The 14298-nt window shown below is 56.6% G+C and overlaps 1 protein-coding gene across 3 annotated transcripts in view; it reads right to left on the bottom strand.

Annotated features, from left to right (window-relative positions):
* SORCS2 (sortilin related VPS10 domain containing receptor 2) overlaps nucleotides 1-14298 on the bottom strand; it is a 423267-nt gene that overhangs the window by 253356 nt on the left and 155613 nt on the right. For all 3 annotated transcript variants that reach the window (XM_082727495.1, XM_082727496.1, XM_082727497.1), the window contains exon 2: nucleotides 2502-2569. In XM_082727495.1, coding sequence (XP_082583621.1) covers nucleotides 2502-2569 — 68 coding nt within the window. The remainder of the gene's footprint in view (nucleotides 1-2501; nucleotides 2570-14298) is intronic.

Below are 14298 nucleotides of genomic sequence, written 5' to 3'. Positions count from 1 at the left end.
TGGCCTGGAGTCGCTCAGCCCCAGGAGCTGGAAGAGGGGAAGGACAAGGACGCTGCTCTGGAGCCTCAGGGGTAGCCCGGTCCTGCCCACACCTCTAGGGCGGGGGGAGAATGAATTCCTGTCACTTCCATCCTTTGTTCCAGCGGCCCCAGGACCTTCTCACAGACTGAACCTCAGGCAATTGCTGGGCAGGCTGCTCTGAGCAAGAGTGGTCTTCCTGCTGCTAATCGCTCTGGGATACCACTTCAGGAAGTGAAGCCTCCTAAAGGAGGTCAACGGGTATAAACATCGAAGACAAGGGTAACCAACATGATTTCTCAAAACCTCCTTCTCTCCCACCTCGTTTAAAACATCAGGACCCAAAGGAGGAGGAGGAAAACCACACGTCTACGTGCTTTATGGCGGTGCCGTGGCTAGCGTCAGAAGGAACCCATTCCAGCATGAGTTCGAGGCTCCGGAGCGCCCTGCTGCGGCCACAGGCCAACAGAGACGAGCTGGAAACAGATGCGTGAAGAACGCGAGACATTATTCCAGGTCTGACTCCATAAACACAACCGCGTGAGAAAGATAAACAGAGGAAGGAATGGCGCTGAACAGGGAAGGGGGTTGCTTCCGACATGACTAATTGCTTTGCATGTATTTTTAATAAAGGAGAAGAAATGTCTGTGTACAATGATGAGAACACAGAGCATTAAAGTCTGTTGATTTGCTCTGGAGAAAACCTCCATCAAGACCATGTACCTTTCTAGGGACGTTTTGGGTTGGGTCAGTTTGTTGGGCCTGGGCATGCACAGTCTTCCAGGCAGGGATAGGTCAGGACCTGAGGCTCGGCGTGGAGCAGAGGGACCCCCACCCTGCTGTCCCAGCGACCCCAAGGTAGGTGGTTGTCCTCTCTCTCGGCTTTTCTACCCGCATCTGAAGAATCTGAATCTGGAGTCCATAAGCAAGAAGGCCCAGTCCCCACACCCCAGGGCTGGCCCAAAGCCACTGTCCCCACCGTGTCCCCCACAAGGATGGGCAACTCTGTCCCGTGGGCACAGATTACACCGAGGAGGGCTGTTCACTGTCAAAACAACATCTACGACACCTCCGTCCCCTCCGTGTGCGGCCCATGGAGATGCTGCCGAGAGCAAAGGACCCCCGGGCTTTGGACAGTTGGGGGGTGCTGAGGAAGGCGAAGTCCCCCACTTTAGAACTCAGCAGGCATGCGGCACGCAGGGCCGACAAGGGGACTACAGAATTTCGCTTGAGGGAAGAGAAGACTCAGGTGCCTCTGTTCTCTGCATAACCCAGGCACCCATTCTTGGACCATCCTCCCAGCGAGGGGGACAGCCTCCATGGGCCAGCCCTTCCCCAGGGGGCCTAACCCTGAAACCAGTTCCAGAGCACAAACCCTCAAAGGGCTGCCAGGAGAGGGGTTAGAAAAACCCAGGGTGGCACGTGTGGCTTACTCCCCAGACCCGGCGCCATCAGGACCACCACTGACCACACCAGCTGGCCCCCAGGCGACACCATCCTCATACAACAGGGAAAGGACCCAGCTCGAGGTGCCATTTCAACACCTTCCCAAAGGCTCATAGGAATCCCCCAAGAGAGCCAACGGAATCAACCATCATGCTCCTGCTCTAGAAGCAAAGCCAAAAACCAAAAAATAAATCAGCTCGAGGCCCCCCAGTCCCAAACACAGACACACACACACACACACACACACACACACACACACACGGGACTCCTGATGAGCAGGTCTGGGTGTTGTTCAAAATGAATTAATTGTTCCTTGAGAAACACATCTTGAAAACCAAAACGGCTCAACACCCAGGGAACATGGGAGCGATGGTCGGCGCTCGCAGGAAACAGGATCCTTGCCCGAGAAAAGCTTTGCAAGGACGGCGCGAGACACTGGGAGCCTCTCTCCCTGCTGTCTGGGTGAGCGGGTGTAAACATCGAAGACAAGAGTAACCGACATGATTTCTCAAAACCTCCTTCTCTCCCACCTCATTTAAAACATCAGAATGGCTGCTTGACATTCTTGGGCTGAATTCACATCTCACGTAGAAAGAGAGACCCCCCCCCCATTTATTCACCAAGCTCTTCAGCTAAGCCAGAGAGAAACAAACACATCTGAACAATGAGAGGAATCGCATATTTGGTGGACTCCTAGAGCTATATCTGAAGTCTAGGGCATGGGCAGAGGGCATTTGTGCACTGACCTGAATTCACAATGCAAACCATCTTCCCCCGGCAAGCAGAAAAGGAAGTGGGGGGAGGACACACGGAAAGAAAAGCCAGCGAAGACACTTTCTATAGAGCTCTCTCTTTTCCAGGGCTGTGTGGGCCCACGGGGGACACCCTCAATCACCTTCCCTGTCCCCTACGCACATTGTGCAGCCAAAAGGAAAGTTGGGAGACCATCAACTCACAGGGCTGCTCCTGCTGGGCATGGGGGGGTCTCGGCCCTCAGCCCAGGGAGACACGCAGGTGCATAAGGAGGGGTGACTTACCGCCACAGAGAACTTTCCAGAACCTTCCCCATGTCTGCATGGTAATACTTCGTCAGGATCAAGATCACCTGTGGTGGCAACAGAGAGAAGTCAGTGGGTTTCACAGTTCTGAACGAAGAGGGATGAGATGACTCCCCCCCACCGCCGCCCAGGATTTGGGGTGTTGTGTTGAACATCAGTTGCCTGGACCCTCCTGGCAGGCTCTCTGGGGGGCTCCAGCTGCCCTGCAGCAGAGCGTCTTGAGTCTAGGTTCTGAAACCTCACCCTACTCTTCACAGTGACTTTGGGAACATCCCAGTCCTGCGAGGTCCACCCGGTAGCTGCCAAGAAATACTCAAACCCAGCCTTGGACCTTCTCAAACTGGGGCTAAAGGGACACTGAGGTGGTGGCCCAGGCTGGGCACAGAACCCACCTGACAAGGGTTCCAAAGATGGGGACTTGGAGATCAGCCAAGAACGCCCGCCGGGGCTGCACCCAGGACAAGAGGAGGCCCCAGACTGGCAGGCTGTGCTTACCCCCCTCCCCCACCCTACCCCACTCCCCCGGTGAGCACTGGCTGATGGCAGAGCCAGTGACGGTCTGTGGAAGGCCCAAGAACAGCCGAGCGGGCCGGCGGTGGGCTGCACACAGTCGAGGACACACACACTCATGCCACGGATGCCGCACAACTCATCACACACACACAGGGCCCTGTGTGACAGAGCATGTGCCATCTCATACCCCTGAGAAAAAATGACTGTTCGTTCTGATAAAAACACCTGCATCTAAGAGCACCAGAAAGTTCTCACAGAACAACAGAAAGGAAGTGAGGACTGGCCTTGCCCGGCAGGAGAAAGCGCCTTCTCCCCAATTATTTCACTGGCCGATGCATTTTCCCATACATCAAATTTCATTTCACTCGCTGTCAGTCCCTATTAGCTGCTCCTAACACTCCCGTTGCCATGGGAACCCCAGGAGGTAACTGGGGAACACCCACCCCCAGCAGAGCCATTACCCCAGCTAATCTGGGGTCACCACACCGGTCATCCCTGAGTTTGGTTTCCTGCCAGCAGCACCTCCTCAGCTTTCAGGTTTGGGGGCGCAGCTGCCCCCCGACATGGTCTGCCTGATCGTCCTCTCCCCGGTGATGAAAGCAGGGAAGGCATGAGGAGGGGACGCCGGCCGCAACGGGATAGTGTGCATCCTAGAGGCAGCAATGATCAAAAACCAACTCAAGGCCCCATCCACAGAGACACGATCAGCCCTGCCTTGCTCGGGAACAAAGCGATTTTCTCCTGCCGGGCTCTTAGGCTGCCAGAGCCGTGCAGGAATCCTCTGAAGACCGAGAGAGACAGGCAGAGTGACAGGGCCTGGACGTGCAGGAGACAAGCGTATTTTTAACCTATTGATTTATATTTCATAGTCTCGCTGTTCCCAGAGGGGATTTCGAGGAGCTGGAGCGTGACAGTTGGAAGGGACCTCAAAGTCTGTTTAATGCAGCCCCTCCAGGGTGAAATCCTCAAGCCAACATCCTTATCAAACCCCAGCCATTTCAGCCGTGCCCACACACTTGGAGGGGCAGGGAGCTCACCCCCTAACATGGCATTTCAGCCCCTCTGCAGGCTGAGCTCCTTGTCTGGGGGTTTCTGCTGCTGGGACTAGTCCTCCTCTGGGGTCCCTTTCCAGGCAGGGCTAGTGCCCCTCCTGCCCCCTTCTGGGTGGGGCTCTCCACTTAGGCCCAGCCCCTTCATATTCCCAGTACCAACCCTAGCAGGCCTTCTGGACCCTCTCCCTACCGCCACTCCGAATTCCTTGGCTAATTCCTACAAGACTCTCAGACCTCAGTCTAAGGGACAGCACCTCCCAGAAGGCTCCTGGACCCCTCCCCTGGTTCAGTGCCCCCCACACTTCCCAGACACTGCGCTCTCCCTTCTGGTACCCTCCCCGTTCTGGTACCTGGGGTGGGTACCAGTTCCCACCACATGATCATGAGCCCTTTGGGGAAGGGGACTGTGTCTTGCCTCAGGTCCCAGCACTGGGCATGCCTCCTGCTAACATGACTAAGGCCTGTTTCCACCCAGGACCCACGGGCCCCTCATCATCCCCCACCAACCGAAGAAGGAGCCAAAGCAGAGGGAGGGTAAGCCCTGCCCGCATAGCTGGTAAGCACCTGGGCCAGCCTGGGAGCCCAGAGGGTGTGTCCTCCGCACTCGGGGTGAGGCTGGGTCTCTGCCATCTGTGCACAGATGCCATCCTCAAATTCTCACATGGGTTTGAACAAGGGCCCCGTGTTTTCATTACTGTTTGAAAGTCGTTACAAAAAACTAAAAAGTAAGGCCTGCCCTTGAGGGATGTGGGGGGAGGGCAGGGGTTCCTCCATGAACAGCTTTGGAAGTGAAATATCCTGGAACTATTTTCCAGTGGCTGGCCTATCCCCGGAGCTCTGGGTGCTTTGATCTGGTGGGAGAAAAGTCTGGAACAGGAGTTGGGGCTTCTAGCTCCCAGCTGTGGCCAATGGTCTCCTCCTATCCCTGAGGCGGCCAGAGCGCACCACTGGCCTCCCGTGACTCCTTCCAGACAGCCCAAGGAGGAGACCGGGATTGGAGAACAGCCCCTGCAGGGGGAGGGCGGGCCCCTCGGGTCCCAGGTCCTCCCCTGAGTCTTCACCCCCTGCACTGCCAGTTCCCCAGGCCCAGGAGGTGTCATGGGATCATGGCAGGGGACTGCTCCTGACAGATGTCCTGTCCCCTGGGTCCAGCCAACTTGTGACCCCAGGAAGAAAAGCCGGGCTCTGTGGACTTCCCAGGCCAGCTTGTCCTTGAGGCTGCCTGGCTGTGTGTTCCATCGGGGGCAGGGTGGACATGATCTATTTCATTCCACCCGAATTCGCAGAGCTTAGCACAGAGCAAGAGTTTCCATTGAATGAATGAATGAATGAATGAATGAATGAATATCCCTTTCTAGAAGCAGATCCAGGGCAGAGACAGAATCTGTCAGGCAGAGGCCACAGCCAACCCCAGCTGACCCCACTAACCCCTGCTGTCGGGGGCTCCCTCCAGAGCCCCTCCATCTCCTTCTGACACCAGCAAACACCACCCGAGGGTCCAGAACTCGCCCCGTTCTTGCAGTCCCCGCTTGTCCACAGTGATGCCTTCCAGCCCTCAGAGGAGGGATCCCATGAATCCTGGTGGGGGGAACCCACCCCCTTCCCAGGGACAGCATACATGAGGTGTCCCCAACCAGAGTGTCCCAGGCAGCCAGGACCAGCGGGCTGGTGTGCGACCCAAGCAGTCCCCCAAGGCTCACGCTTGGTTTAATGCTGTCCCCATCTTAAATTTCTTAAAAATGTTTGAAAAAAGGGCCCTATGTTTTCACTATGCATTGGACCCTGGTAATAGCATAGCCAGGCCTGATGTTCCCCAGTCTGAATCCCCCTCCAGTCCCTTGTAGAGCTGGAGAGAGAGAGTCTGCAGACACCCCATTCTACCCAAGCCTGCTGGATCTCATCTCCCAGTCAGGGAAGCAGCAGGATGGACCCAAGTAGGAGGCTGTAGGAGGCATCAGATTGAACATCGAGCCCTGGGTGACCTGGGATGGCTTCATCCAATGCCTGCCTTGGGAAATGGAGAAACAGATTCAGAGGACGGAAGTGTGCTCAGCAGGGGCAGGCCTGGTCCCCCAAGAGCTCCATTCGGGGCCCAGGAATAGCTCCACAGGCGGGAGGCATGGGCCTCGCCAGCCTGCTCCTCCACTGAGCAGCAGCCCAGGGCTCTCCCCCCAAGAAGGAAAAGAAACCCTAACTCATGCAGAGACCTTCCGCAGGTCATGGGGCCAATTCCAGACCCCGATGGTGAGTCACTGTCCCCATGACCCCCAGAGACACACCCTTCACTCCTCAGGCTCTTCAAGGAGCCTATACAATGCACTTAGAAACAAGGCAGCAGGTCTGTCCCTCAGAGCCCCTGCAAGGGGCTTCCGGAAACAGCCCTGCAGCTGGAGGAACCAGCAGAGTCGCCCACCAGCAGGGGACCCGTAAGGAGCATGAGCAGATCTGCAAGTTGGAGAGGAGGCTGGCTCATGGTAGGGAGCACCGGGGCCCAGGGCTGCAGAGCCCAATGGCACAATAAGAAGCATCTGCACCTGCAAACAGTGTTCACCTTCGTCAGGTGCCCCAGGTATGGCTGCACCCATGTCTCCAGCAGAATCCAACAAACAAGGAGGGTGCAGTGCATGGGGACAAGCCTGGCCCTCCAAGCCTCAGTTTCCTTAGCTGCACATCGGAGAGACTCAGTAGGTCGTCACAAGGCTGCTGGGAGGGTGACATCCATCCACATGGGCTTCCACCAGAAATCAGAGCACAGGTATCCCGGGGCCCAGGCCCCCTCCCCCTGTATGGCCATGGGCACATGTCCACATCAGCTGTTTCTGTATCCTGGGGAGGGAGCTCCCACAGCAGCACTGACCAGGGGCCCTGCTGTGGCCGCCCATGAAACATGGGGCCCCTGCCCATGGCCAGCACACAGCCAGGCCTCATTTGGCTGCACAGTCTTGAGTGGAGATGCAAGCCCTTCGTGTGGGTGGATCACTGAGCCCTGCTCCTTCTACAGGCTCAAGAATAATCCAAGAAAAGTAACAGATACTCTGGCTTAGTTCAGCTGTCCATCAATAAGCCCACTGCACACAGACAGACACACACACACGCACTCACACAGCAGCAAGAATTCAGGCTCAACTGTGAACTCTGAGAATGGACTTCCCATCAGAAAAGGATGGGGCTTCTAGCTCCCAGCTGTGGCCAATGGTCTCCTCCTATCCCTGAGGCGGCCAGAGCGCACCACTGGCCTCCCGTGACTCCTTCCAGATAGCCAGGAATGCCCAAGGAAAATTCAGGGCCCAGAAGGGCCCCCTGAACACTGATGAGTCTTCCCCTGCCCCTGGCCCTGCCCCTGCCAATTGGGACAGGGCCGGCCCATGTCAGGCGAGGTCCTTGCTGCTCACAGAGGGGTCTGTGCCCAGGCATGCACACTTTCCCAGAGCTCCCAGAAATGCAGAACCCGAATGGAGCCCCACCCCCGACCTGCTGACTCAGAATCTGTGTTTTAACCTTAATGTTTAAGAAACCACACTGACATATCTCTGTATGCAAAAAAAGGGGCCTGAGTCCCCATCTGCTCACCCCCATCAGAAGCCCAGACAGGGGAGGGGTCCAGACCAGGGACACCTGCAGAAGCCCACCCTGGCTCTCTGCCCCATGGTGCACTGAGCCCCACAGGAGAGATGCTGAGGATGGGAAGGAGGCTAGTGTCTTCCCCCATGTACCGACTGTGCCCATTACACAGGTGAACACACTGAGAACAGAGACATAAAACAAGAGCCCCTAGATCATACAGCTAGCGTTTGATGTGGGAACACGAAGAATAAATGAGGCAACCAGTGTTGAGAAAAGGGAGGTCAAAAAAGAAGGCAGAGAATAAGATGTCTTATGGTGACTTCGAGTATTCATTCAACAAACAGTCTCATCGCTCACTATGGCCAGCAGGGGGAGCCACAGAGAAGGAGCAACTGGGTCCCCTGGGCCCATGGATGAGGACCTTCCCTCCACACTCAGGCTTCCAGGATCCCCAGGAGAGCATGCCAAGGTGTGTTCTGTGGTCTGTAAACACACGTTGCCACACAGAAAGGTGGAAAGCCACTCATACCTGGGGATCCTCGCACAAACAAAGGGATGCTTTCTGTCCCAAGCTGTGAGCTAAGACGCCCTCCTGGGGGTGGGCGTCCAGCCCCAGCACCTCAGCACCTGTTCCAAAAAATGATGAGCTTGGGGGGGGGGGGGGCGGTGCTCCTTGGCCCCAGCAGGAGGGCGCCTCTGGTGGCAGATGGTGGCAGCTGCTTTCATTGACCCCAACAGCCCATGCTGGTGGAGGAGGCTGGTCTACAGCTGGCAGGGAGGGAAGATGATGGAAAGTGATGGACATCAGGATGGTCTCCCAGTGCCAGCAGGCCCTCCCGGAGGCTCCCTGGGGCTGGGGGCTCCAGCCGGGCCAGGGCATGTGTGAGACGGCAGCTTGCCGGCTGGCCTGGGCCCTGGTGTCACCCTCTACCTGTACTCGGAAGGATGCTGGTCCGGGGCAGAGAGAACCAGCTCACAAAGGAGCCGCAAGAGGCCAGCACCTTTGACAGGCTGCTGGTGGGTGTGTAAGACACACTCATGGTGAAACCAACACCTCACAGCTCACAAAACTGCAGCCCATGGACGCTGTGGCCTGGCAATGACCCCCACCCCGCCCCAGGGCGCTACTCTGCAGACGTCCTTGTGCGTATGGAATGATGGATGTCCAAAGTCATTTCCTGCGACACCGTAATCGGGAGAGACTGGAAACGGGCCGGGATAGATGGCCCGCAGCCCGGCCACCCTCGGGAGCACCTCGCAGCCGTAGGGAGGAGGAAGGAAGGATGGCATGGACGGGCCTCCAGCATGCCCACTCAGTGAACAGAGCCACTGTTAACTGTTAATACACGGTAGATGTAAAAAACCACGGGATCATGGCCCAGTTGGAAAGAGTTAAAATGGTGAATTTTAGGTCACTCGAGTGTTATCTCAACTGAAAAACTGACGGTATTGGGGCTGGACGGTGTAGGGGCTGGACGGGAGCAAACCTACTCTTGGGTGACAGAGGAGACGCGGAAAGGAGGGTAGGTTCTCACCAGAGACCCATTACAGCTGCTGACCCTGAGCCCTGGGCTGAGTCACTTACTGTGTGTTCACACCTCAGGCATGTGTGCACGTACTGGGGTCACACACACACATACCCCAGCATGCTGTCCCCCTGGTAGCTAAGGCTGACGTTCCCCAGCCCTCACATTGAGGAGTCCTTCTCCCTCCTGTCCTCAAAACCTGATAAAGATGCTCATTTTTATGCCAGGGGACTGGCACCCATGGAAGGGTGAAGACTAGACCCTGATGAACGTACTCAGTCGGCACTCCATAAATGTCCGTTTTCTCTTTCTCCCAGAAAAGCCATTTGAGAAACCTGATTCTGAGCTGGGGGGTGGCTGGGCTGTGAAGGGACACAGAAGGTACTGGGCCAGGTACTGCACTCAGGCAGGGTCACCCTGACCAGACCTGGCTGTAAGCCCCGGTGGGGGAAGGGTGTTGGACCCTGCCCTGGGCAAGCAAAGGGGCCTTGTCCCACTGCTCACAGATACGACGCAGCAAGAGAGACGGGGAACACACATTCCCATCCTTTATGTCTCCCAACAGCCCCGCAGATGGGCACCATCATTCCCACCGCCTGGATTAGAAGTGGAGGTGTGGAAGGGGCTGGGGGGGTGACCCCAAGGGTGTGCTCGAGAGACGGCAGAGCTGGAGTCAGGCTGGTCTGAGGCCAAAACTGTGGCTTTTTCTAGAACAGCACCCTGTGGACCTTACCCCAGCCTAAATGAGAGAGGAGGGGCTTCCCGTGGACCCACCATGCACATCTTCCCCCCAACCAGCAGGCAGGGTTGGCCCATACCCCGTACCCCAGGAAGACAGCAGGGCTCAGCTCTGCACAATTCCAACCCAAGAGCCCTCCTCGATGAAGGAATCTGGTCCATTTAAGTGAGCTGCTTTTGCATTTATCTACCAGGGAGAGGAATCCTATTTCTCTCTGCCCAAGACCCCTCAGGGAAAGACAGGGAGCGGCTGGGCTCAGAAAGCCGTGGGGCACATGCTGATTCTCCGAGGACCAGACCTTGGTCAAGCCCACCATCTCCTTGTAGACACCAAGGGCTGCTGGCTCAGGCCATTGACTAGCTCTCAGCCACACCTGCCACACACCTCAGGAGCCTCACCCCCTCTCCGTCTACTTCATGAAGTCTCCGAGATTCTCTCGGCTGGTGGGATCCCCCAGGCCCTAGGAGTTCCCTGAGGTTCTCGATCCCAAGTGGGCCTACTTGCTAAGCCATTGCTAGCATGAGGCATCTCCCTCCAGAATCTTCCACGGAGCAGAGAACCTAGCTCCTGCCACTTGACAGGGCCCTCCCTCTGATGCAGCCCCCAACCCCCTGACTCTCAGTTCCACTTGGGCTAAAGGGCCCTATAGCCACCTAGGTGCAGAAACAGAGGTCCAGGGCTTCCCGGCAAGTCCAGAGTAGGGCCTCCTTCTTGCTCGTGGTGTCCATACGACCTCCTCTCTGCCTCCCACCACGCCTGGGAAAGGCAAGAGGGAAAGGCTGCCACCCCGGGAGCAGGGGAGGGTCTGGGAAGGTCTGGGAGGGTCCAGTCTAGCACTCTCTGGAAAAGCAGAAGGTGTGAGGCCACTCTAGAAAGGTCCCTCGCCGCAGAGTGTCTTGATAAGACAATGAGGGGGTCCCAGGACAACGCTCTGGTGGCCTGGGGAGATGGCAGGGGGTCTCTGACAAGGGTCTGGAGTGGGAGGATGATGGAACCTGCCCCTTCCAGGAAAAAGGAAGGAGAACGTTCATAAAGGATGTGGCCCAACAAGGCAGGCATGGGGTGTCCCAGACAAGAATGCCAGCTTTAGTCCAAATGGAACATTTTCCACGTGGGGCTCTGCGCCAGGGTCCTGTGGGTGTGGCCACAAGGTAGGGAGGTCACACCCAGCTGTCCACACTATCTCTGTGACTCCTTGCTGCTACTTTAAAAAAAAAAAATTGTTATAAGAAAGAGAAATTTGAGATGCAGTTGACCCAGATACAAAGAATAGAAAACAAAGCAAAGCCTCACCCCTCCCCTGACCCCCTCACCCCTCGGGGACCTCAGACAAGCCTCGCAAAGAGTCCAGGAGACAAGGCTGGGCCTGTGGCCACACTCAAGCCCACTCCCCAGCCATCCCCGTGGACTGAGACCCAGGCCCGTCACACACACGGTGGGCTCCCTCCACATGACCTGGAGGCCCTGCCTGGGGTATCCCCAGCACGTAGGGACCAGAAACAGGCAGGGATATAAGAACTGAAAGAGGACAAAAGCAAGAAAGAACATCTCACAGGAGCCATGACCTTGAACCCATGACCCTGCCCACGCAGACCTTTCTCCCTGGGAGAAGCCAGTAAGATGCCGTGTCCACAGGGTAGTTTCAGGGACATTCTCCTGGTCCCTGCAGTGCCCACACTGGTGGGACCCTTGTCGCCTGGGCAGCTGAAGTACAGATGTCCACAGAGATGTGTCACCCAAGCCCACTCCCCCCACCCCCATGCACCCCAGCTTAGCAGGACAGCTTGGGGACAGGCGGCAGCAACTCATGTGTCTCCTGAAGACAGACTCCCTATTGTGGCCTCCAGAGGTGTCTGAAGCTGTCTCCATATGGTGGGCCAGGAGGGGGCTGTCCTTGGCCTTGGCGGATATGCAGCAGCCCCTCCCCTGCCAGGAGCTCACGGTGACCTGCAACGTCCCCACGAGGCCTTCCATCAGGCTTCGCACGGATGTTTTACAGTTCTAATTTCAGACCGCGGCCTGGCCGTCTGTCACCACCCCTCGGAGAGCCCTCGTCCAACTCAAACGCCATAGGAAGAAGGATTTATTCATAAGGCCTCAGGCCACCACGCAAATGGACTGAACAAACCCCTAACCCCCGGGTGCATCTGGAGTGGGGGGAGGGGGGCGGGCAGGGAGCCCTCCTCGCCTCTGGGGCCACAGTCGGCAGGGTTTGGAGAAGGAAGGAGTGAACACAGGTGAGGACAGGATGCTCCGATCAGGCAGGAGGGACGGGCTCCTCCCAGTCCCCCTGTGTTCTTCCCTCAGGCCGCCCTGCCTCCCTCCACTCAGCTCAGGTCCCCTCAGGAGGCCTTGGCCTCCCTTGGCCCTCCTCATCGGGCACATCTGCACTTCTAGAGGGACTCTGTCAAGCACAGCTGTCCGGGAAGACTTCCAGAACCTTCAGCCCACCTCCAGTTGAAGTTGGTGCCCCATTTGGGTCTTGGATATAATGAGCCGAACACAGCCCCCCAAAGTATGTCCACTTGGAACCTCTGAATATGACCTGATATGGGTAAGGGACATTTAGGATATAATTTAAAAGTTCGAGATGAGGGGGTGCCTGGGTGGCTTCGTGGTGAAGCGTCTGCCTTCGTCTCAGGTCATGATCCCATGGTCCTGGGATTGAGCTCTGCATCCGGCTTCCTGCTCAGCGGTGCATGGGCCTCTCCCTCTGCCTGCTGCTCCCCCTACTTATGCGCTCGCTCTCTCGCTCTCTCTCTCTCAAATAAATAAATAAAATCTTTAAAAAAAAGAATCTCAAGATGAGGTCGTCCTGAAGTGGCGTAAATCCAGTGACAAGTGTCCTTACAAAGAAAAGGAGAGACAGTCCTCAGGGAGGTGGACACTCGAAAATAGATGCAGAGATGGGGGTGACACGTCTCCAAGTCGAGAATGCCAAGGATCACCGGCAAACTCCCAGAAGCCAGGCAAGAGGCCTGGAGCAGAACCAGCCCTGCCTGAGACCCCTGATCTGGGAGTCCCGGCCCCAGAGCAGGCAGAGAGCAAACCCTGCGGCTTCCATCCCCAGCCTCTTTGCCACAGCCGTCCCAGCAGGCCAACACTCTGGGTCTCCCACAATGAGACCTCATCAGCATGTCCTGTTCTTTCCTCCTGGAGATGGCAGCCTCCTGCGGGCAGGGCCATGAGTGTCCTCTGTCTCTAGTCCCCAGGTAGGCCAGGTAGAGAAGCAGCTTGGGTTGGGGGGGAAGATGCTGCATGAGATGTCTTCCCCAGACCTTGGAGACTAGGTTGGATCACGTCCCCCCAAAAGGTCCTAACTCCTGCAACCTGGGAGTCTGACCTTCTCCGGAAATAGAGGAATTAATCTAATCCAATATGACTAGTGTCCTCACAAAAAGGGGACATCTGGGCACAGACCCACACAGAGGGAAGATGTCTGCCCACAGCCAAGGAATGACTGAAGCCACTAGACTCTGGGGGAGAGAGCTGGGAACGTTTCTCCGTCTGGGCCCTCGGAGGAAATTGACCTGGCCACACCTTGCCCCGGACCTCCAGCCTCTCCAGAGCTGGAAGGTGATAAACTTCTGCCATTTAATCACACAGTGGGTCGCAATGCCTTATGGCACCAACCTAGGCACATACCCATTCTCCAAATGAGAACACAGAGGCTCAGCCCACTGCATGGGACACAGCGGGGAACTGGCAGGGCTACGGTCTCCATGGGGGGCCCGCCCTGTCTGACTCCACAGTCCGGTGCCCTTCCCACTGGCCCAGACAGGAGGAAGGAACAGGGGAGGGTCCCGGGGCAGCCGGGCTCTGAAAAGCTGTGTCCCCCCTCCACCCTACCCATGTGCACCAGCACAGCAAGCAGGTGAGAGCCCAGCCCTCCATCAATCAGACCCCCTTCATGGGCGCCAAACCGAATGTTTAAAAAAAAGAGGGAGTTGAGAGGTAAGCTTCGAAAGGACTCCTATAAATCAAAATCAGTCAGCAGAAAATAAATGGAGAACGTTACCCCTCTGTGGAAAATGGCATTTTAACATCCAAGCTGTTTAAAGGATAATGTATAAGTTAATAGATGGGTCTTGGTAGACATTCCCGCCCCGGCTAAGCTTTGAAAATACTACTTACTTTCCATTTCCAGCCACCCGATTGGCCTTGATCCCACCTGTCACTCCCTCCTAAGTCGCCGTCAGGAAAATTATTAGTGAAATTGCAAGATCCTTATTCATTCATTCATTCGCCCATTCCTAGCTATTTGGAACAATGCTCTTGCCCGTCTAGTGGGCCGAGGTGGCATTTTTCAGAGCTGGTTGTGGCCGGAAAAGGTCCTGGAAACACGGTCACCTGCGTGCCTCCTCTCTCGACATAGAAAGTGC

The sequence above is a fragment of the Mustela nivalis genome (assembly GCF_964662115.1).
Source record: "Mustela nivalis genome assembly, chromosome: 4".
Classification (NCBI taxonomy): Eukaryota; Metazoa; Chordata; class Mammalia; order Carnivora; family Mustelidae; genus Mustela; species Mustela nivalis.
The sequence above is the reverse complement of the archived record's forward strand: the minus strand, read 5'-3'. Positions and strand labels throughout refer to the sequence as shown.